The 21,228-nt window shown below is 44.8% G+C and overlaps 1 protein-coding gene across 1 annotated transcript in view; it reads left to right on the top strand.

Annotated features, from left to right (window-relative positions):
• BRIP1 (BRCA1 interacting protein C-terminal helicase 1) overlaps window positions 1–21,228 on the top strand; it is a 42,623-nt gene that overhangs the window by 6,609 nt on the left and 14,786 nt on the right. Inside the window, exons 7-16 of the mRNA XM_027905228.1 lie at window positions 1,245–1,538; window positions 1,991–2,212; window positions 2,495–2,694; window positions 5,446–5,578; window positions 6,087–6,238; window positions 6,761–6,932; window positions 7,056–7,193; window positions 7,502–7,663; window positions 19,815–19,974; window positions 20,697–20,818. Of these exons, the coding sequence (XP_027761029.1) occupies window positions 1,245–1,538; window positions 1,991–2,212; window positions 2,495–2,694; window positions 5,446–5,578; window positions 6,087–6,238; window positions 6,761–6,932; window positions 7,056–7,193; window positions 7,502–7,663; window positions 19,815–19,974; window positions 20,697–20,818 (1,755 nt within the window). The remainder of the gene's footprint in view (window positions 1–1,244; window positions 1,539–1,990; window positions 2,213–2,494; window positions 2,695–5,445; window positions 5,579–6,086; window positions 6,239–6,760; window positions 6,933–7,055; window positions 7,194–7,501; window positions 7,664–19,814; window positions 19,975–20,696; window positions 20,819–21,228) is intronic.

The raw sequence follows: 21,228 nt of genomic DNA on the forward strand, positions 1-21,228 counted from the left end.
GGTGTGTGAGCACACATGTAACATATACCACATGTCAGCTGTTTCCTGCTTGGCTGCTGACAAGAGCCCCATTCATAACTCCTCTTTTTATCCTCTCAGTGAATAAGTAATTATTCAATACAGAAGGCAGGATATTTGGAACTGGCTATTTAACGTGGCAGCACAGGGTAATGAAACCTGCCGTTCCTGGCAACCCGAGAGGGGAATGTAACAATTGCAGCATGGCTGTAACTGGAGCTGCTTTGAGGGCCCGTTTCCTTGGCACATCAGTGCACCTTTTATCCCGTGAGTGGCAGCTCGGGGGGTTCCATTTCCATGCCTTCCCTCCCGTGCTGGAATATGTGATGGTGGCCAAGGCTGAGGGGACTGAGGGTAACACGACCTCCTCCTGCTCGGCCTGGAGGCTCTGAGAGCGGGGCTGGAACCCCCGGCAGGGCCTGCTGTGTTTGAGTGGATCCAAAGGGGAGAGAGGGGTGTCTGAGCAGGCAGGACATGTTGGGACAGCACTAAACCAAACACCAGCTCTCTGACACTACAGCATCTCCTTCTTTTTGTGTTGCTCAGGAGTTCCTGTTTTTTTCGTGTGTCTTCTCGTGTCAGTTATTGCGCCTTCCCGTCGGTTGTCCCGGTATTTCATGTTGTGAAAGGTGGTGCTTCTCAAGAAGGGAAAAAAATGGCTTGTAACAAATATTTTACAGGGTTAGGTTCTGTTCAGAATTATTCCCTATGCTTCTTTATTCTCCTATTTACTTTGGCATGATGGCCCAGCAAACATGGTTCTGATGGAGAGTGTGTGACACGGTCTGTTTTATCTGCAGACAGATTGCCCCGAACTGTCTCGATTTCTGCTGCTTACTTTGAGGAAAAATGTTCTCAGAGTTTTAATTTGGGTGTCTGATCCCAAATTTCCTTCGTGGAAGGTGCAGGACTCTGGTTCTGTCACAGGAGTGTCTCCTTGGCTGAAGTTTAAACGTGAAGAGTTTGTGTCATTCACGTGTGTAAATATTCTCCTCGATTAATAATTCTTTGATTGGGTTATGATAAAGTTGTGATGGCTAGAAGGGCTTTTTTTTTTTTTTTAAGATTTTCAGGTGCAAAGATACTTTAACACTTTAATTTTTGCAGCTTGATAGGCCAGCCTGGTGATTGAACTATTGAGCCACCCCAGAGGGCATTTCTGATTTACCACGTTCATCTCCCGGTGGCATTTTGCTAATTTTTAAAATTTAAATCTTGCTTTGCAGTCTTCTGGCCCTTGCACTGAGTGTTCCTGCTCCTCTGGAAAAGCACCCAGTAAGGATCCCAGTCACACAAAGAAGAAGGAAGATGGAGATGGCCTGTCTGTTCCCAAGATATTTTTTGGGACACGGACTCACAAGCAGATAGCCCAGATCACCAGGGAGCTGAAGAGAACAGCCTATTCCTCTGTCCCCATGACCATCCTGTCCAGCAGGGATTACACCTGCATTCACCCCGTGGTGTCCAACAGTGGGAGCAACAGGAATGAAATGTGTGTCGAACTGCTGGAAGGAAAAAACGTGAGTGATTGAGGCTCAGAAAATGAGCATTCATTAAACACAGGGGGATTTAAGGGAGTGGAACAGCTGGCTGAGGAATATTTTTTACTCCGGTGGTGAAATGCCTGCTGGTAATTTGATTTAAATATGAATCATTAGAAAATGGAGATAACACTTCAGCAATACTGAAAACCTTATGATGCTAGGACTAGTATTTATGACAGGTTAATGTTTTAGTAAGACTTAAATTGGTTTTGGGTTTATAGATGAAGAAGAAAAGTGCCCTTTGCTGATGTGCATTGTAGGAACATGGATTTGCCTGACCCGGTGTGCTTTTCATTCTTGTCTGACGTAAAAAGTAGCTGCTAGAAATGTCCCCAGAAATAGTCAGATGCATGTAACAACTTGGGGGATTTGAGCTTGCTTGGGTTTCACGATTCCTGTACCCACTGTGTGCCCTTCTTTGCTTTCAGGGCAAGTCCTGCGCTTACTACCACGGTGTCCACAAGCTCAGTGAGCACCATGGCCTGCAGGCTGCACATGGGCTGCACCAGGCCTGGGACATCGAGGACCTGGTGAGCCTGGGCAGGAAGCTTCGAGCCTGTGCTTATTTTGCAGCCAGGGAGCTCATGGTGGGAGCAGACATCGTGTTTTGTCCCTACAATTATCTGCTGGACCCGCAGATAAGGGAGAGTGTAAGTGTGTTTGTGACAAAGATTGCAACGACTGGGGTTAAAAAGAAATTAGAAACATAATGATCAGTGGTGATGGTCAGCTGAGATATTGTTTGTGTCCAAAATATTATCAATAAAATAACTCCTGGGTTTTTTTTTTCCCCCTTGGTTGTGGAAATTGGATCAAAACCTGAGAACCTTCTGTCGCACCATGATGCAGAATGTGCATTTTTAACCCTGTTAGTTGCTGTTTCTCCCTCGTGTCTTTCCCTGTTTCACCAGGCAATGATTTTCCTTTTTCAGATGGACATCAACCTGAAGGGCCAGGTGGTGATTTTGGACGAAGGCCATAACATCGAGGACTGTGCCCGGGAGTCCGTGAGCTTCGGGGTCACCGAGAGCCAGCTGAGGGCAGCCCGGGAGGAGCTGGACTTCATGGTCAGCAACAACATCAGGCAGAGGGACCACGGCCCCCTGAGAGCTGTGTGCTGCTCCCTCATAAAGTAAGGGGGCTCTTTAATGCCTTTGCAGCAATTCAGAGTTTTTTAAATTACATTTAGATTCCTTTTTGCAGTGTGTTCTCCAACCTCTGCAGTCATCTGATCTGTGGTCACTTGAGGAATCCAGAGGGGGTTGGTCTGTTAAAAACACTTCAGTCTTACTCAAATGGGAGCATTGGAATTCTGGTTTGAAAAGTGTGTCCTGCTCTTGAATGATGGGCTGATCTTTATGGGGCTTTCGTGGACTCCTGGCTCAGGATGAATATTTTACATTGGGTAAATTTTTATGTTTCGCACGCTTCTGTTTGCTTATTTGACAAACAGCAGCATTATTTTGTCGAGGCATTGACTGGTTCACATTTACAAAATGCTTTCAGAGACTCAGACAGGAAGTGTTTGGAGCAGGTTGGAATCTGTTCTTGGGATCAGATTGGAATCTGTTGAGTTCTTCATGACTGGAAGTGAATTTATCAGTCATGCCCTTGGTTTTCCTTGTGAAACAGCTTCTTGGAAGGGGAAGGCATGAACATGAGTGGAAAATTATGGGATGGGATGGACCAAAGCAAAGGGACAGAAGCCTGGGAAGAAAGAGGGGGGTCAAGGGCAAAGTCTTTTGGGTGAAGTGGAAGAACCAACTTGAGCAACAAAGCAGAAAAAAAGTGGCTGTGTAGTGAATTGAGCTGTGATTCAGTGCCTGTCAGATCATCACTCTGGTGCACTTTGCAGCACAGCACAAGGACTTCACCCTTTTCCCATCCTTTCTTGCTCCAGAGAGCTGATGTTGATGTGTGGCAGAGACAAGTGACTTTTTCTGTTGTGCAGAAGCTCATTCTCCTGCCGTGGCCATTTCAAATGTTAAATTTTAGTGGAAGATAAGAACAGCCTGGCTGGAGGTTTGATTGCCTCGAGCTTTTCAACCTTATCAGGAAAACTAAGGTTGATTGTCTTGGCAAATCTGCCAAGAGCATGAAAAGCAGTTGTTGGAGAGCAGAGGCCTGGGTGTAAATAGCCAGTAATGGGTAAAATGCTGCTGCATTGTGACATGGCTTTGCCAAATGCGTGGGGAACGAGGAAAAATCTTATTTCACTAAGAAAGAGCCTGGGCCCTCATTCCAGAAAGCACTTAAAGATGGGCTTGGAGCCACAGGGGTGCTGGAGTGACCTTTAGGGGGAGGCATTTGAGGATATCCCAGTGGAGCTGGCAAGCTGTGCTGATGAGATGCACATTTACCAGGACAAATGAGTTGGTTCAATGGAATATGCTGTGTCAACAGTGGGATTTGCTGGTGGTGAGGGAAGCAGCAAATGCACTTGCTGGAATGGGAGGTGTGTTTGTAACATCCATTCAGTCTTTTCCTGGAAATAGTGAGTACACCAATTTTCACTCTGAAACCATAGATGCCTTTCTGGGAATCAAGCTGATTTTATTTGTGCTTCCTGCTTTGCTCTAAAAACAGTCCAAGCAAATGGCCTCATGTTAGATGGAATTTATTGGACAATCTGGGAGGGTTTTCTCGGTGGTATTTTGCCATTAGGAAAGCCATCGTGTTAAGTTTGTATTTGCATTTACAGCAAAAACCATTTCAAAAGTCCGTGTTGGTGTTTGAAGTTCATAACAGGGGAGCAGAAGTTTTACATTTCCTGAAGTCTTTTATCCATTGCAAAAATCTTTCATTTCTGTCGTGGTGGCCTTTTCCCAGTTTTGGCTCCAGGTCTTTTGGATGTTACATTTGAGGAAACGGGGCCCTGTGTTTGCGATCCCCGTTCCTTAATAAAATAAAGCAAATTACAGCCCAAGGAGTGATTGTTATGACAGCATTTTGGGGGGTTTTGTTTACATTTAACCCGGCAAAAGGCAAGTTTTATCTTAATTGTCCCGTGGATCAGGTAATTGCAGTGACAGGGCAGGGGATCTGGGACTGAAGCAGTCACTAAGCCTCGCTGCTTTAGTTGATAATGATGAAGTGCTTTTGCAGGTGGATGTTTTGAACTGTTGCAGCAGTGACAGCTGTCCTTGTGATGCCTCCTCAGAGCTGATGGAACCGACAGTGCTGGCATTTCCCGCCAGGGAGGGACCTGCTGCTTCTCTAGACAGGCGAGGCCTTGTCATCCTGCAGGGCTGATGGAGGACAGGGAGGAAGATTTTGGCCACAGATGAGATAATCTACATGTTTAAATCATGCTTTTAGCAAGTCCTACCACATCTTACATCATACATGCAATTATAGTTCTGCTTAACCTTAATTGCAGCAGTTACCAATCCCTGCAAATCTTCAAACTGCAGCAGTTACCAGTACTTGTGGGTTGATTGAAATATGCACTTTTTATTGCCCCACTTCCCCTTCTGTGTGTAAATACCAAAAGCTCTCATTTCATGCCTCAAGATTTGTTCTGCAGTTAACAGGGCTGCTAAATTAATGTTCATCAGGGTAATGATGAGTGGCTGTAAAAGCACAGCAGAAATACTTCTTAAAAGGGCCTGACATATCACCAGGAAATGATACTTTAATCCTTTTTATTTATAATAAAGGTATTATATGATGGCAAAGTACAAACATATAGGGAGAAGTGTTCTTGTCACTTCAGTGAGTTGGTTCAACAGTGAAAAACAGGCAAAGCAGAATCTCCCTCCTTGGATGAAGTAAAAAACCATTTACCATCATCACAGGACTCTGATGCGATTCCTGAGGTTTGTGCTTGCAGAATGTCTCTCAGATCAATGCTGAAGTTATTTCTGGCTTTCCTCTTTTCCAGCTGGCTGCAGGAGAGCTCTGGTCAGCTGGTGGAGAGAGGCTTTGAAAGTGCCTGTAAGGTGTGGAGTGGAAAAGAAATGCTCACCTTTCTGCACCAAATGGGAATAACTGGGATTACTTTTCCCATTTTGCAGGTAATGTTTTGTGCCATATCCATGAGCACCAAGGTACAGAATAGTGGTTTTGTTAAACATCTTGAGATGTGCCTGAGTTAAATGCAAAAAGATCTCTTCATTTAGTGCTGAAAAGTTGTCTGAAGGTGATTCCTGATGGAAACCAGGAGTAATCCACTCGAGCTCCTGGAGTTTGTGCAGAATCGATGTTTGAAGGGGTATAATTGATCACATACAATTATTTCCATTGAACCACTGAGCCAGTGATAGTTGTGCTGTTGTATCCAGCTGCACTTTTATTGACTGTTGAAACGTTTGTACCCTATTTTCAAGTTAATCCCTGCTTTCTGTGTAAGCCAGATACATTAAAAGCGCTGTTCAAAATGAAAGGCATTGTTCCTTTCCCCCTCTGGCTTTCCAGGTACCTCAGGTGAACTTTTAAAGCAGTGAGCTGACAGCCTGGTATCTCGTAACTTTGTTTTTGAGAGGATATTTACAATGTTGTTAGTGTGGAATTTGCCTCTTACAGAAACATCTCCTTACCGTGCTGGAAAAAGAAGAGAAGGTGTCCGTGCACGGCAGGGAAGAACTGGTTGAGGTGCCAGTTGTGAGCTCTGCCACGCAGATAGTGCTCAAAGGGCTCTTCATGGTGCTGCTGTGCCTCTTCAAGGAGAACAGCAGGTCAGTGCCAGTGCAGAGCCTGAGCTCTGGCTGCCCTGGGATTGATCCTGTGCCAACCTGCCCCTTGCAGATGGGAACCCCTCCATTTCAGTGTTTGGCTTCTCAGCAGAGCTGGCGTTTGGGCAAGCTTTGGAAAAACCTACTGAAGTGGGCAGAATTGAAATACCACTAAAACTGGGGGTTTATTTCATCAATTAAACGTGGAAGAAATTTATCTGAAGGTTGGGTGTCAGTTTTCCAGATGTGTTGCCAAGTGAAATATGTATGGGCTTTGTTTCTCTGTGGAGCATTTCTCATTTGACCATCTTTATATCTTGACTACTGGTGCCAGCAGTTAATGAAAATTACTGATTTGAACCTTATTTAAAGATTAGTAATTATTGTAAGGCTTCACTGTCTTCAGAAATTATTTATAATTGGATTATAAATGCATCTTAACACTTGCTTAATTTTGTGAGCTCAGCACTCACAATTCGATGGCTTGCTGGCCGTTCTTCCTGATACTCCCTTATCTCTGTGTAGGTTTGCAGATGATTACAGAGTTGCTCTGCAGCAAACTTACACTTGGGTGAATGAGAATCAGCACGAGGATTCAGACACAGGCTCCTACTTTGCATGGCCCAGGCACAAGAAGAGTTCAAGGCAGAAGAGCCTGGTCCACCTGCTCAGTTTTTGGTGCTTGAACCCTGCTGTGGTGAGCGAGTGTGAGGGAAGGGGTCTGAAGTCATTGCAGGGATAACAAATACACAACCTAAAGTGATTGTAGGGATTTTTCAAGATTATTTCTGGTTTGTTTTTTTTTTTTTCTCCCACCTAGGCTTTTTCTGACCTCAGTGAAGTCAGAACCATTGTCCTGACATCTGGAACACTCTCTCCCATGGATTCCTTTTCCTCGGAGCTGGGGGTGAAGTTCTCCATCCAGCTGGAGGCCAACCACGTCATTCGCAACTCCCAGGTAAGCTCAGTTCCCTCTCCTGGGCTCCAGTGCTGCCCATGCCACGAGAAACAATGCCTTGCAAGGAAAAACGTTCTGTAATTGAAAAGAAATGTGCAGAACAAGGGTGCTCTGGGATTTCAAGGCACTTTCCTTGAGAAGTTACCTTGGTGTATATGATGGTAACAGCGTCCCATCAGTTCCTGCACTGCAGTGAATTCCCTCAGAACTGTCTCCATCTTTCCTTCACACTTTCTGTGGAGCTGCTGGAGCTCAGAGCAGCCTGTGCTGCCTGTGGAGCATTAACCCTTTGCTGGCTCTGTCCCCAGGTGTGGGTGGGCACGGTGGGCGCTGGCCCCAGCGGGCGCAGGCTCTGTGCCACCTTCCAGCACACCGAGACCTTCGACTTCCAGGACGAGGTGGGGTCGCTGCTGCTCTCCGTGTGCCAGGCGGTTGGCCAGGGGGTTCTCTGCTTTCTGCCATCCTACAAGGTAAGGAAATCCATGCCCTTCCTCTTGAAACTTGCTTTCTGCATCAGCACACGTCAGTGGTTATGAAAACAACTGTACTGCAATATATTTGTTATTTACATTGTTATTTCTTGGGTGTTTTGCTGGCATCCAAACCAAGTGGTTTCCATCAATTGGCTGTGTCTTAGTAATGACTGCAGTTCTTTTGATTGGTTTTACAAAAAAAACCCCAAAAACACCAGACTGATTTGCATTTTTTCTTATATTGTTGCTTTAAAATTTGGAATTATTTATTAAAAAAATGAATATTCTCCTCCGTGTAAGCACAGATCATGAGAGAGAAGTGCATGTGTGTGACTCAGGAGCAGGGATGCCTTTGCACGTCCTTTCTGTGCTGCTGGAATGCAGGATCCATCCAGTTCATTTGTTTCTTGGTCCTTGTTCCATGTCACTGCGTTGCAGATTGGAGCACATTTTTTCTGGAGCCAGGGGAATTGCTCACTGGCAGTGGCTGAAAGGAATCGAATTTCTTCATTTCAAACTATGCAATATCTAATTTCACTGACAACAGATATCTAATTATGGTTAATCTGTACCTCCCAGTACTTCTGCTTTCTTCTCTATTAGCTCCTGCTGTTATTTATGGGCAGGAATATAAACCTGCAGTGTAATTCTGTAATTCATACTCATTTGTCTTGTAAGCCTTACAAGGGTCTGACTTCTTAAATTTTAAATAATCATTTCTGATTTTATAAAAATCATCTCAACAAACAAAACAAAAGCCTCAAAAAGAAAACCAACTAAAAAAATCCTACTAAATGATCCCAAATGCCCAGTATAGTGGAAACAGAGGTCTCAGACCTTTCCCCTCACTTCTAAAGTTCCTAGATATAGAATATTTCACAAAGTTAAATAAACCCTGTTTTGTCAAACCCTTCATGTTTTGCTGTGTAACCGGTGGGGCTGCCAAGGCAGAGCCATTTCTCGGCTCTGTGTGTGTCTCAAGAGCTGTTTCAGTGCAGTTCCTGACAGCGACCATAAGGTGACCACCTCACACCAGGCAATGGAAAAAGCAGGTTCCTGACTGTCCATTTATTTACCAGCTCACAAACCCCCACCCTTGCAGGCCAAGGGAACGATCTGACGGCAGATCTCACGTGCAGTTTGTGTGAGAATTGAACTGGGGCACGTTCAGTTCTCAGTGTTACCTCTGGGAGGGTATCCTGGTGGGCAGTGGATCCTACAGAACCTGCCAGACATTCCTGAAAGTTTGGATGAGATTAATAATGAGGATTGCCAGCCCGGAGAGACGTGGTAATGCCATTTAATCGAGGAGGAAAGGGATTGCTGGACAGCTCTGGAACCCTTCCCTCCCCCTCCCTGCCCTCCTGTCTCCCTGAAAGGTCACCCAGCCCCACCAGGCTGAGTACTTTGTTCTTTGTGGGAACACTTCCCTCAGCCCAGGCAAAGTATTGATAAATATAAATTGCAGACAATTGAGGGATGATATTTTAAAATCACATTGCCAATCTTTCTCTGTGGATGCCCTTTTTCTTTCTACTGCTTTTATTCTGGATTGGGTTGCCTGCAGCTCTGAGATTAATATGTTGAGAACACAGACTAATGTGAGCATATTAGTGCAGGGAAAAGGAGGTATTTTTCTTTCATCTCACAGAATATGTGCATTTCCAAACTGTTTTTCGGAGATTTGCTCGGGAAATTGCTGCCTCTCGTTAAAAAACTGCAGCTTTGAAATGAATTTTTCAAGGCTGTCAAGATCTGATTAATACACATGGTCACAGACCTCCCTGTTAGGAGTTAAGCAGATTTTCTGGAGGCTCAACTCGTTTCATGAATTGAAGTCTCAGTTTGGAATAAGTGAAAAACAAAGTATATGTCTGGAAAGTGAGGAAACACTGAATTTTGAGTTGTATCTATCCAGGTGACTTGATGGAGTTTGACTTTAATTAGGCATGTACATTGAATTTCAATTTGGAATTACTGGATGCAGTGTGAATGCAAAAAAAAAAAAAAAAAAAAAAACCAGCAGTGGAGAAATTTCCCTTTATCTTAATCAGGTATTTGAATGAACGTATTTTTAATTGAGGAGTGTTTAAAATATCTGTATGGCAAATATCTGGAGTTAATAATGCAGTGGAGGAAAATACATGAGTGGGAAGACAACACATCAGCTGTACATTCCCACCTCTGAGAGGGGTTTGTCCTGGGCAGCTGGGCCAGGAAAGGGATCATTTACAAACAACATTCAAACTTTTATTGTAATTTTTGGACTTCTGGCACGTTGATTTTTTTTTTTTGTTTCTAAATAATCTCAATCTTAACAGTTACTGAATTGCAAACCTGAAGCACTTTCAGGGCTCTGAAAACCGGTGATACCACCCAACAAAAATGCATTTCTGTGCCAATCAGTAGCAACTCCAGCAAAAAACACTCTATAAAAAAGAACATCAGAAGGTGAAAAGATTACCCAGAAATCTAAGATGCTTTTAAACAAGATTAAGATAAGGCCCATTAGGGCTCATGTTGCCAACCTGTCTGCATTAAGATAGATCTTGCCTGGTGCTGCATCCGAGATGATCCATTCAATATGTGTCATATCAAAGTCAGGGGATCCAGCCAGGAGAAAAATGCTAATGCTTATAAATTTAGTGCTAATCCATCATGATGAATTAAGTGACCTTTCTTAGGAGCTTCTTTTTTTCTTTTTTTCTTTTTTTTTTTTTTTTGTTATAGCAGATAAGCTTTGGGCAGGGATGTTAATGCTGATGGGGATGGTTTGTTCCAGCCCCTCCGGGGGGTTAGTGCTGGTTAATTTGTAGCTGCTAATTGAGGAGTCAGAACTTGGAAACAAAATGCTTTAAATAGTGGGTTTGAGTGGCTGGGTTCACCAGGAAAACTTGTGAGCTGGTAAGAATCCCTTGCTTGAGAACCCAAGCTGGTTGCAGGGGAATGGAACTGGGTCACATTTAAAGGTTCCTTCCTGCCCAGACTATTCTGTGATCATAAACTGGCATTGCCACGGGCTGTGTGAGTTAGGGAGGTGGCACAATCAGCATGTCATTAATTAATTAATGCTGCATTGCACTGGCTTTTTTCCTTGGCATTTTGGGGGGGGGAAGATTATGGTGATATAAAGTAGCTTTTGCCCCTGAGTTTCCCCTGGGGGTGTGTGTGTAACTCAGGTTTCTGCTGGTTCAGAGTTGGAGCTCTGGCAGCCTCATCCCGTTTTCCTCTGGGCTGATCATGTTCTGTTCAGTGGGAACAGCTGGGATTGGGTGACAGGGAATCCCTGGGAGAGGGATCCCCCCGAGCTGGGGGGGAGTGCAGGCCAGTGCTGGTGACCCTGCTGATGGCACAGCCCCCTGTGTGTCCCCAGTGCAGCCCAGCAGGGCTGCAGGACAGGGGTTAACCCAGAGCAGTTAACCAGAACATTTACCCAAAACACAGATTTGTAAATAAATAAGTGACCCTTTTTTTTTTTTTTTTCCCTGAAGTGAATAAAACGAACCAACTTCTACTTATTTAATAAATTGCTTCAATAAATTTCCCAAAGATAGTAGTCTGGTTAGCCAGGCCTATTAAAAGCATTAAGATTCAAGCACTGGCTGTTAAAATGAGTAAATGGCAATATCACAAAAGTTAAACAAATGCCAAAAAAACATTTTTCCAGAGGGCTGGGATTGTAACAATACCATTAATGAGGGCAAAGAGGTTTTAATGCAATTTGCACGTTCTAAAGTTTCAAAAAGAGGGTTTGAGTTAGTGCATTATGAATGTTCTGAACATCTGGAACTTTGTAAAGCCACAGACATTGAGCAAGTGCAGGGTTCCCCCACCAGGTCTGATGCTGACTGATTTCCTCCCCGGCCAAAAGCTTGTTTTTAAGAAGCTTGAGCTGGTAAAATGACAATATCCAGATAAGAGAGAAACATTCCACAGCGTCTTTTTTTGCTTGTAACGTGCATGGAGTTAAAATTGGGAGCCATTAGGGTTGTGCAGTTCAAAGGTGGATTGGAAATTAAAAAGGAAAACAGTTGTTTGCAGCACAGATGGTTCAGTCACACTGCTTTTAGAGCTTAGGAGAGGAATTATCTGGTAAATTCCATAAGATTGTGGTTTTTTTTTTTTTTCCTGTTAGGTGTATCTATATATTATATGCAGGAGAAATGTTTTATCAAGGTAATATTCTCTTTGATAATCCTATAGAAATTTACTCCAGTGGGTAAATATTTGCAGTTTGTAGGGATCTGTTCCCACCAGGTGTGGTTTACACCAGAGATTTGTTCTTTTAAGTTACAGAAACATTAACTTTGTGTCCAATTTCCCTGTTAGAGAAGGTGATGGACAGTGTTTCAGTGTTGTCATCCAGGTTTAGCTGCTCTGCCCACAGCTGAGACCCAACATTTGGGCAGGTTTGGCATATCAGGGGTAAGTCATGAAATAACTGTAAATTAATAATGCTTTGTGCCCAGCATGAAAGAAACCCTGAAGCCAGGAGAGGCCTTTAGGGACTGCAATCCCATCATCCCTGTCCCCTCAAACCCAGGGTAAGGAGAGCAGTGATGGAAGGGGAGCTCAGGGATGTGTTTTCTGAGAGCTCCAATAGCTCCTGGAAATCTTCTCCACTTTCAGTTTTTCCCACTGACTTGGGCATGTCTGTAAAAATCACTGTGTGAGGGAAGATTTTAACCATTCCAGCAGGACTCTTCTTTTTATCTCTGCTTTGGACACTGAAGACTATTTTGGTAAAATTGGTTTAAATAGGGAAGAGCAGTAGCAGAAGGAATAATGAAGTTTGTACAAAAATAATTAGAATAAGAGTTTTTCTATAACCAGGTGTATAACATTTACCTTCCCTGTCCTCAATCAATCAAATTGCTCTTGCCAAACTGAATTTCTGGCAGCTCACACCCTGACAAGATCACTTTTTGTGGAATTTCAGAGGCTGCAGCAAACACCCAACCAGGAGTGCTGGATTGTGCTCCGAAGGAACTGAAATCCTCCTGAACTTTTACAGTGATTTATTAGAATGTTTTCACTTACCAGTGTTTGGCCTTGAGTTGTCTGGGTTTGGGGTTTTTTGGTGATTGTTTTTCCCCACTGTTTGGTTACCAAGAACAGGCCAAGGAAGTTGTTGGGCTGCAGGAAGGGTCAGATGTGATCTTTGAGGGGTGATGAGTGACAATCTGAGCAGTTGCACAGTAGATTTTCTTTCTGTAGTGGGACAGGATCCTGGACACGTGCACCATTTAGGGAGTGATTTCCCTGATTCCTGGGGAATCCAAACATCAGATATGCCTAGAGAAGATGATCCAAGAGAATGACCAGGTCCTTCCTGCTTTCCCTGTGATCCTTCTCGAGCTGCTGTGAATTTTGTGTCAGCTGATTCCCACCTCCTGAACAAAGGAAAAGTTTTTATCTCTTTTTTCTCTCTCTCTTTTTTTTTCCCTAGTTAATTTTCAGATGGCTTTGTGAACTGAAGTGTCTCCTCAGGAGGTCAGGGGAGTGTCAGACAGCTCAGGGGAAGGGATGATACTGCACACTCGAGGCAGGGAGTGTGAGCATCCCTTTCTTTTCCAGTCTCAGGGATGAAACATTCCTGTGGATTTTTAAAACATGTTCTCCAGGGGATTGACCTTCATAGGAGAACAAGGCTGCTTGTTTGGAAATGGTGATCTTTTTCTGTTATCTGGGTGTCCTGAAGCTGTTGGTGTGAGATTGCAGCCTCCCTGAGTGTGTCTCACTGCATATTAACCAAGTGAACCCGAGAGTCACTCAGCTGGATATTCTGGGTGAGTGGAAATTGGGGTGAGGTGACGTGAAAGGAATGAGCTGCTGTGCCTGGTGCTGTGGAGCCCCCCCAGCAGTGGGAGTGGAGCTGTTTGCTGTGCACAGGCACCTCTCAGTGCAGGGAGGGAGACGCTTCGCTCTGCAGGGCTGGGGGGGTTGATGTTCAACCTCAGCCCTGTCGGCTCCGGGGACATTTCCAGGTGTGGTTTGGGTCCCCACATCACCCTCTGGAATTCCTGGCTGCACACAACGAGCAGACACGCTCCCCACGACTCCCTGAACTGCTGTGGTGACCAGCAAGGGCTGTGCAATTATTCAGGTGCCCTGTGGCACTTGCTTTTCCCACGGAGCAGACATTTCTGGTGGCGCTGCACAGCACGTGAAGCTCAATCCGTAGCGACAGCCGGTGGCAGATTATGGGGTATTGTGTCTGAAAAAATCAGGTGCCTAACGGGAGATGAGCGTTTGGCCTGCGAGTTTCACACCCTGAGAGCTGTGCAGTTTGAATATTTTAGTGGGCTGTTAATTCCAATACCCTGAGCTTGCAGCATCAGGAAAAGGAACTAGAAATCTATTATTGTTTCTCACTTCTGAGCTCTGCCTTGGCAAAGTGCTGCGAGCTGAATTGTTGTACCTGGTTAACACATGCTCCAGTTTCCCTTGTAATTAACACTTTCTGCTTGCAGATTTTCCCTCCCATTTAAGCAGCAACTGCATTGAAAATGAGTTGTTTTCACAGTCAAGGAGTTTGCACTTTGTGAGTGACTGAGTCCAAAGAGTAAATAGCAGTCACAGTCAACATGTCTTTGTCCTCAGAGCTTTGAGTGACAGGGTGAGAAAGGATTGGAAACAGCACTTATGAATTGGGAACAACTTTGTTTTCAGCTTTTTCCTGCTGTTTTTTGATCGTGAGGTGAGAAATTATTTTCCTAAGGTTGAGATAGGCTGAAAAACCTGTTCTTCTCTTTGCCTTCATTTTACTTAAGGGGGACAGAAGGCAAGGAGAGAGGAGTTGTCTACTGGGTTATTTATTGATTTATTTTGTGTTGGCTAAGACATGGTGAAAGTCTATGAAGGATTTACCGCTGAGGAAAGAAATGGTCCAAGTTACCCAAGTTCAGAGTTAGTTCTGGTGGTGTTCAGAGAAGAGGGAAAGCCCAGAGCTGTTCCTGTCCCCTCTGGAGTTGTTTCCCCAGGACAGGCACCTGCCCTGACCCCGTTACTGTGGGAGCACCGTGGGCAGGGTTGGCCTCGTGCCCAGGATTCCTTTTGGATCACTTTTCCCAGGTGTTGCTCCGCTGCTGATGTGCCACTAACACAGCCTTGGGTTGTTGTCTCTTTATTCTGGAAGAAAAGAGGTCAAAGATGACTGAGCTTGAGCCTCGCAGGGCAGCGGTGAGTGCTGCTTCCTTCAGGGACACTTTGTCACTGGGGCTTTTATTGCAGGCCAGGATCTCAACAACCCTTGGAAAAGGAGTTTTTTTTTTCTGGAGAGCTTCTCCTGGCAGGCAGGATTGCTCTCTCCCTGGAATGAGGAGGTGTAATGATAGCCTAGGGTGGATGTACAAGCAGTTCCTGGAACACACAAACCTCTTGTCTTGGTTAATTTGAAAACCACAAAAGGAACCCTGTTTTGAACCAGGTTGTTCCTAAACAGCTGCAACCACTTCAAAGGGTTGGGTGGGGGGGAAAACACCTTGGCTTTTTTGGGCAAAGATTTCTATTAAAAAAAACCCAAACAAACAGCTTCTCGAACTGCAGGAGCAACACATTAACCGTGTTATTGTGGAGCCTTTGGCGTGCAAAACATTGCATTTTTCATTACTGCTGTGGCCGTTCACCTCTTCCATTATTTAAGGGGCTCACTGAAAAATTGATGGCACCTTGGTACCACAGAGACACGCTGGGGGGGCTGCAGTGTTGATTTATGGCACATGGAGCACAGTTCAGTGCTCCAGTTCCCTGCTGGGGAGGGGCACTTTGTCATTGTCCCCTCAGAACCGCCCCCCCCCCCCCCCCCCCCCCCCCCCCCCCCCCCCCGTGCTCGCCCCGAGTGGAGCGATGCATACTGTGCCTTGGAAAATGAGGATGAATTATTCACCTTTCCCTGTGCTGGAGTGTGCACATGGTGATCAGAGCCTTGTTTTTCACCATGCTCATGGTGGAGTTGAGTTGCACAGCAGCTCTAGCTGATTTTTTGTTTTATTCCCCCCTCAGTGTGTCTGCTGAGCCTGTGTGGGCTAACACAGACCTTACCTGCACTTCCCAGCACTTGGGAAATCATTGACAATCCAAATGTGGCAATATACTGTGGCATCTCAACCCCCTACTCAGTCCTAAAGATTTGCTTTTATTTCCTGTTTGTTTATGATTTTCACGGGAAAATCAGCACAGCGCTGGTCAGCTTAAAAAGACACCTTTGCCACCCAAGTTCTTGCAAATCACACGAAAAGTTTTATTGTTCTGGTGAGGGAGATGAGAAGGAACAGGCTCTTGGAATAGCAGATGGAGTGGTGATGGAGATTCCCAGTGGAGCTTTTTCCCAGGAGGTGCTGAGGAAAGGCCACCTGTTGGGAAAATGAATGAGATCCTCCCTCACAGCTCTGTAAATGGAAGATATCAGGTAAATGTGTGACATGAGGTCCCTCCACAGCTCCTTCTGTTCCATCTCTGGGCAGCTGAAGGCTTTCCAATAAATACTCCTTAGAAAATCCTCCTCACCAGCTGACAAGGAAGGGCTGGAAATAATGAGGGATGTGTTTTCCCCTGGCAGTTGGACTGACCTGAACAGACATTCTGAGCTCGTTCCTCCCCAAGATCTCCTTTTATTTCAGGCCTTTTCTGCCTCCTTTCCACCTGAAAAATTCCTCTCTGTGTTTCCTGATCTCCATATTCCTTAAACACAGGACTCCAACTCCCTGAAGGTCGACCTTGTGTTAAAGATCCCGTCAGAGCAGGTTGGTAGAGCAGCTCTTTCCCATCCCTAAAGTTTTGTTCTGCCTGGGGAACTTCAGTGTGACCCTTCAGCCACGTTCCCAGCCCGCTGGAGACAGGCTGGGATGTGGAGCAGTGCTCATTCCCAGGGAAAATCCCGGGAGCACACCCAGCAGGAGCTGCTTGGGAAAGGCTTTTAGATCAGTGCTGCTCCCCCGGGGCATCCCTGACTTTTTGCACCGTCAGTGGTGCCAATGCTGGGAGTTTTCTCAAGGAAAACTTAATGGCTGCTCCTTTTGTCCCCTCAACTACCTGAATATTTGAAGAACAGTGAAAAGGGGGACTTGGCATTATCACATAGAAATGAGATGAAAAACCAGCCAAGTTTGGAGAAGTGGGGTTTTTTTTAGATTTTTAAAGGGTCACAAGGTTTCTGTGGAAGTTTTGTTCACCTTGAAATACCTTTGGTTCAGTTATTGTATAAATGAGTGGATAACAGGGCAACAGATATATTTTTTAAAGGTATACAGGCACATACAGTGGAACTGTAACTGATAATTATCATCAATAGTTAATAGCTGTTAAACTAACCAATACAGCCAGAGTTATTTTATTCTGCTCTCAGGCACTGCTTGGGTCATTATCTTTGATTTTCTGTATTTCTCTAGAACATCCTTTCGTATTTTCAAGGTTTCTGTTGCAGGGATTCTCTCTGAGACACCTTTTTTATACTCTGCTGGCAAGGTGCAATCCACTCATGAAATGACTCAACACTAAAATATTCAGGAAATATTTAATGCAAAGAAATTTAGTGGCAGGTGCACAACGGCAAAAGATGGTGGGAAAACACTTTCCCCACTCCCAAACTTCAGGAATACTTCCAGAACTGCTTCAGCAGGGGTTGCTGACAGAGATGGATGGCCAATCTTAAATCCTGAGCTGCTTTTTCTGGATGCTGGCTTACAGGTGTCTGTAAATTGCAGCCAGCAATCAAAGGGGAAAGCTATCCAAGTAAACATCCTTCAGTGCCTGGGCAGATGACAGATTCTTTCTAACAAGATTTTCTGCTCTCCTGGAGGAAGACCATTTGTTAATAAACCATTTGAGAATCCATTTTTAAGGGATTTAATAAAATATACCCAGCCTGCCTTCCAGTGCAGGAACTATTATTCCCTTGGGCAGAAGAAGTGACTGGCTGGGGGCATTAATGGTCGCTTCCTGTGATTTCCTGGCATTGTCTCTTGCTCCCATTTGCACTTTTTCAACCCAAAGTGAAAGAGTTTTTTATCAGAAACCTGCCCTTGATTCCTTGCTCGGCCCAGGCGATGTGTGTGTTGTATATTTTATTTATTTGTATTCAGTCAGGTCCATCATTGCTGTTGTTTTAGTGCCTGGCCATGCCATGGGCACTGTGTGTGTTTGTGGATTGTTTCCTGCCTCCAGGAAAGTTTCCCTACCCAGCAAAGGCCATTAATGGAAGAGGTAATAGCTGGGGTGTGAATTAAATGAACTGCTCCGTCCTTGCCAAAGGTTGTCGTGAATAATTCACTCGTTTCCATCAAAAACGGGAGGTTTTCTTGTTGGGATGGTTGTGTCAGTTAAACCCAGCTGAACCTGCTGTGCTCCAAGAGATCCTTGCCTGGGGGGTTTGGGTGACCCACGAAGGAGAAAAGATGATTTCTTAGGAATGTGGAGGGAGGTTTTTTCCTGCCATCTTTGCAGCTGTGAATTGAAGTTATGGTTTGAAACGTGAGAGAAATACAGTGGAATGGAGGGGTTTTGGTAAGGAATCTTGTCCCCTTTCAGAGACTGTCAATGAGTTTTAATTCCTTTAAATTAAGCAACAGTTCCTCTGCCAAGAGCACAGGGGTGTGTTTGGGAGAAGTACCCCTGGATTTCAGTAAGTGTGATGATTGACAGGAGGAAATCAGGGATTTGGAAGACATTGGAAGTCGAAGCAGGGATAGTTTTGTGTCTGTAAATGTGGAATTCAGTTGCACTCAGATATCTCCTGTCTGTATTCTCCTCCTGGGCTCCTTTTCCATCTGTGGCAGGCAGTGCCAGCAGTGGGTTTATCATGGAATGCTGAGTGGGTGCCCAGGCAGCACCAGTTTCACAGAAATCTGATGATGTCCCGATGGATGTACTTTGAGCCACAACAGGTTTGATTTTTAATTTACCAGAATTCTCCCCGTGTCACATCCAAGAACTGCAGTGGCAGCCTGGGCTGGGAGATGGACAATCGTTGCCCTGTCACAGGATTACACCCTGTTCTAGAAAAAGAGATTACAGGATCTGCCAGGAAATGACAGAGCTGGTGGAGAAGGGACCAAATAGTAGGACAGACATGTCAGCAGAACTGATTTATTCTGCAGTTATGTCTGTGTGGGGAAACTGGTCCTGCTGCTCAGCACTTACTCTGTGCTTGCTGATGGTGTCACATCAGGAGTAAAGCAGGTGTCAGTCTGAGCAGAGGCTGGAACAAAGCCAGGGGAATGCAGGAATAACAGAGGATTTGTCCCTTCGGGTGCCTCAAAAAGAACCAGTCCAAAATCTCAGTGTCAGGGAGTGAGTGCAGGTGTTTAAAGTGCTGAGGATGTGCAGTATGGAAAGGGTCTGTCACCAGTGTCCTGTGAATTTGCAGGTGTTCTCTCCGTAAACCCAGAGGTGACAACAATTAGTTACAATTGACTCTGCTTTACTGTAGCACTTACACTGGCTGTTTGGTGGTGGGACAGATTAATTTTGTAACAGTTTAACCATTCCAAATCCCAAGATTTTGGCTGGAGTGCACTGGAAAAGGCAAGTGGGTTGGAGATGAGGGATGCTGTGGCTTTTTGAGGAATAAACTGGGGCAAGTGCCTGTTGCAGGTGGAGGAGTTCAGTTAAATGTGGACCAAGCTCATTTGTCTGCAAGATCTGAATAGTTCTGGTTTGGAGTGAAATGTGCACAGTTCAGAACTTTGAGAAGCAGAGGAGGCTGTTGGTAAATCCTGCATCAATATCTCCTCACCCAACTTCTCTGTGTCAGTTTGAAAATATTGAAGTGTTCTGGAAATGTAAGATATAAGGGGTTGTTTCAAAGTGATTTAAGATTTGTTTCCAGCCTTCCTTATGGATCTCTTAGTTGGCAATTTTCCTTTGGATGGCATTCCTTCTGCAGTACCAGAAGATGCTCTTTAGTGTCCACTCATAGAGATTGAGAGAGTTTTGCTTTGATAACAAAAATCTGCCTCGTTTCTAATCAGCACAGTTAGTGCCCCCCATGTTTCCCCAGTGCTGCCTGGCTGAGCTTGGTGTGTGGCAGGAAAACTTGCATTTACAGAGACAAAAACAGAACAGTGGAGCTTCACTGAAATAAAGGGCTCTGTTTGCTTTGTTGGAACAGTTGGAGTGATTGGTGTGGATTTTGGTGTTTTATTTTCAGATGCTGGACAAGCTGAAGGACCGCTGGATTCACACTGGCTTGTGGAAAAAGCTGGAGCTGGTGAAGACAGTGATTGCAGAGCCTCAGGGAGGGGCCAAGAGTGACTTTGATGAGCTGCTCAGCATTTACTATGATGCAATCAAGTGTAAAGGAGGAAAAGGTACGTCCTGCAGACACATAAATAGCTGATACAGGCTCTTCAAGGTTAAAGACAGTTCTTTTAAGTGCTTAACAGTTAGAAAAAGCTATGGATAAGTAGTTATGTTAACTGCAGTTTAATAAGTTATTATAAATGAGGCAGAGTATTTATGTTCACCGCTGTTATGTTGTGGATGAGGATATTGGGGATAGAGGGAAGTAGAGGGGGATGTCTGATGCCAGTGAGGTGTGTAAGGGTGTGCAGGTTTGTAAGGGTTACAGTGGGACTTCTCAAAGAACCAGTTACAGTACATTGTATAACTGGGATTTAAATTAATCAGTCTTATATTAATTAATTATATATTCCAATCACTATAGGATTTTTTTCTCAAAACACTTCAGTGTTAGTTTAGAGAATAAAGAATAACAGCATGGAAAAAAAGGGAGTGCAGCATTCAAGGTTGGACATTTAAAATTTTGTTGGAGATATACATATTGTTCTTGCATAATTAATTACCACTCTATTATATTATATTGCTAGTTGGTAGTCAAAATCATTGATCAGGGGGGAGTTAATCCTGTCCCTCTAAGAAACATCCACTTCTATTATCAGCTCACCCTTCCCATGCTGACACACAGGGTGTTGTGATGTAATGTGTGCAGCTGTATAACAGATTTTGGTGTAACTTCCCTCTGGTGCTCATTCCCCTGGGATTGGTGGTGGTTGTGCCTGGCTCGTTGCAGATGGGGCTCTGCTCATCGCCGTGTGCAGGGGCAAGGTCAGCGAGGGGCTGGACTTCTGCGACGAGAATGCCCGGGCCGTGGTGACCATTGGCATCCCCTTCCCCAACGTCAAGGACCTGCAGGTGGGGACACCAATTCTCACTTGTGCTGGGAGTTGAGGTCATATTTAAAACACCAGATATGCACAAAAGGGGCTTTCTCTCTGTCTGCCCTTCCACTTCTGTCAGTCCCGTTTGGATTCTCTGAGTTACCCCAGTGCAGGTAAGAGGAGCAGCAGCACAGGATGCCTGTGGACTCATTTCTGCCACCCCAAATAAACACACATCGTGCAGGTGTCACTCTTTGTCTGACATGGCCAGTGAGGGCTGTTGCCATTGTTAAAATGCTCCTTAGCTTCCTGCCCTGCCAAGCAGCTGAACACGTTTCCATTTGCACTTGCCTGTTTTCATGCTCTGAAATGCGTGGTGTTGGTTTAGCAGTGAAGGTACTGCCTGACTTCCTGTGGTGGGGTGTTTGCTGGGAAGGTCTGGGA

The sequence above is a fragment of the Empidonax traillii genome, unplaced genomic scaffold (genome assembly GCF_003031625.1).
Source record: "Empidonax traillii isolate 1590-97213 ecotype Southwest subspecies unplaced genomic scaffold, ASM303162v1 scaffold1132:size609636, whole genome shotgun sequence".
Taxonomy (NCBI): Eukaryota; Metazoa; Chordata; class Aves; order Passeriformes; family Tyrannidae; genus Empidonax; species Empidonax traillii.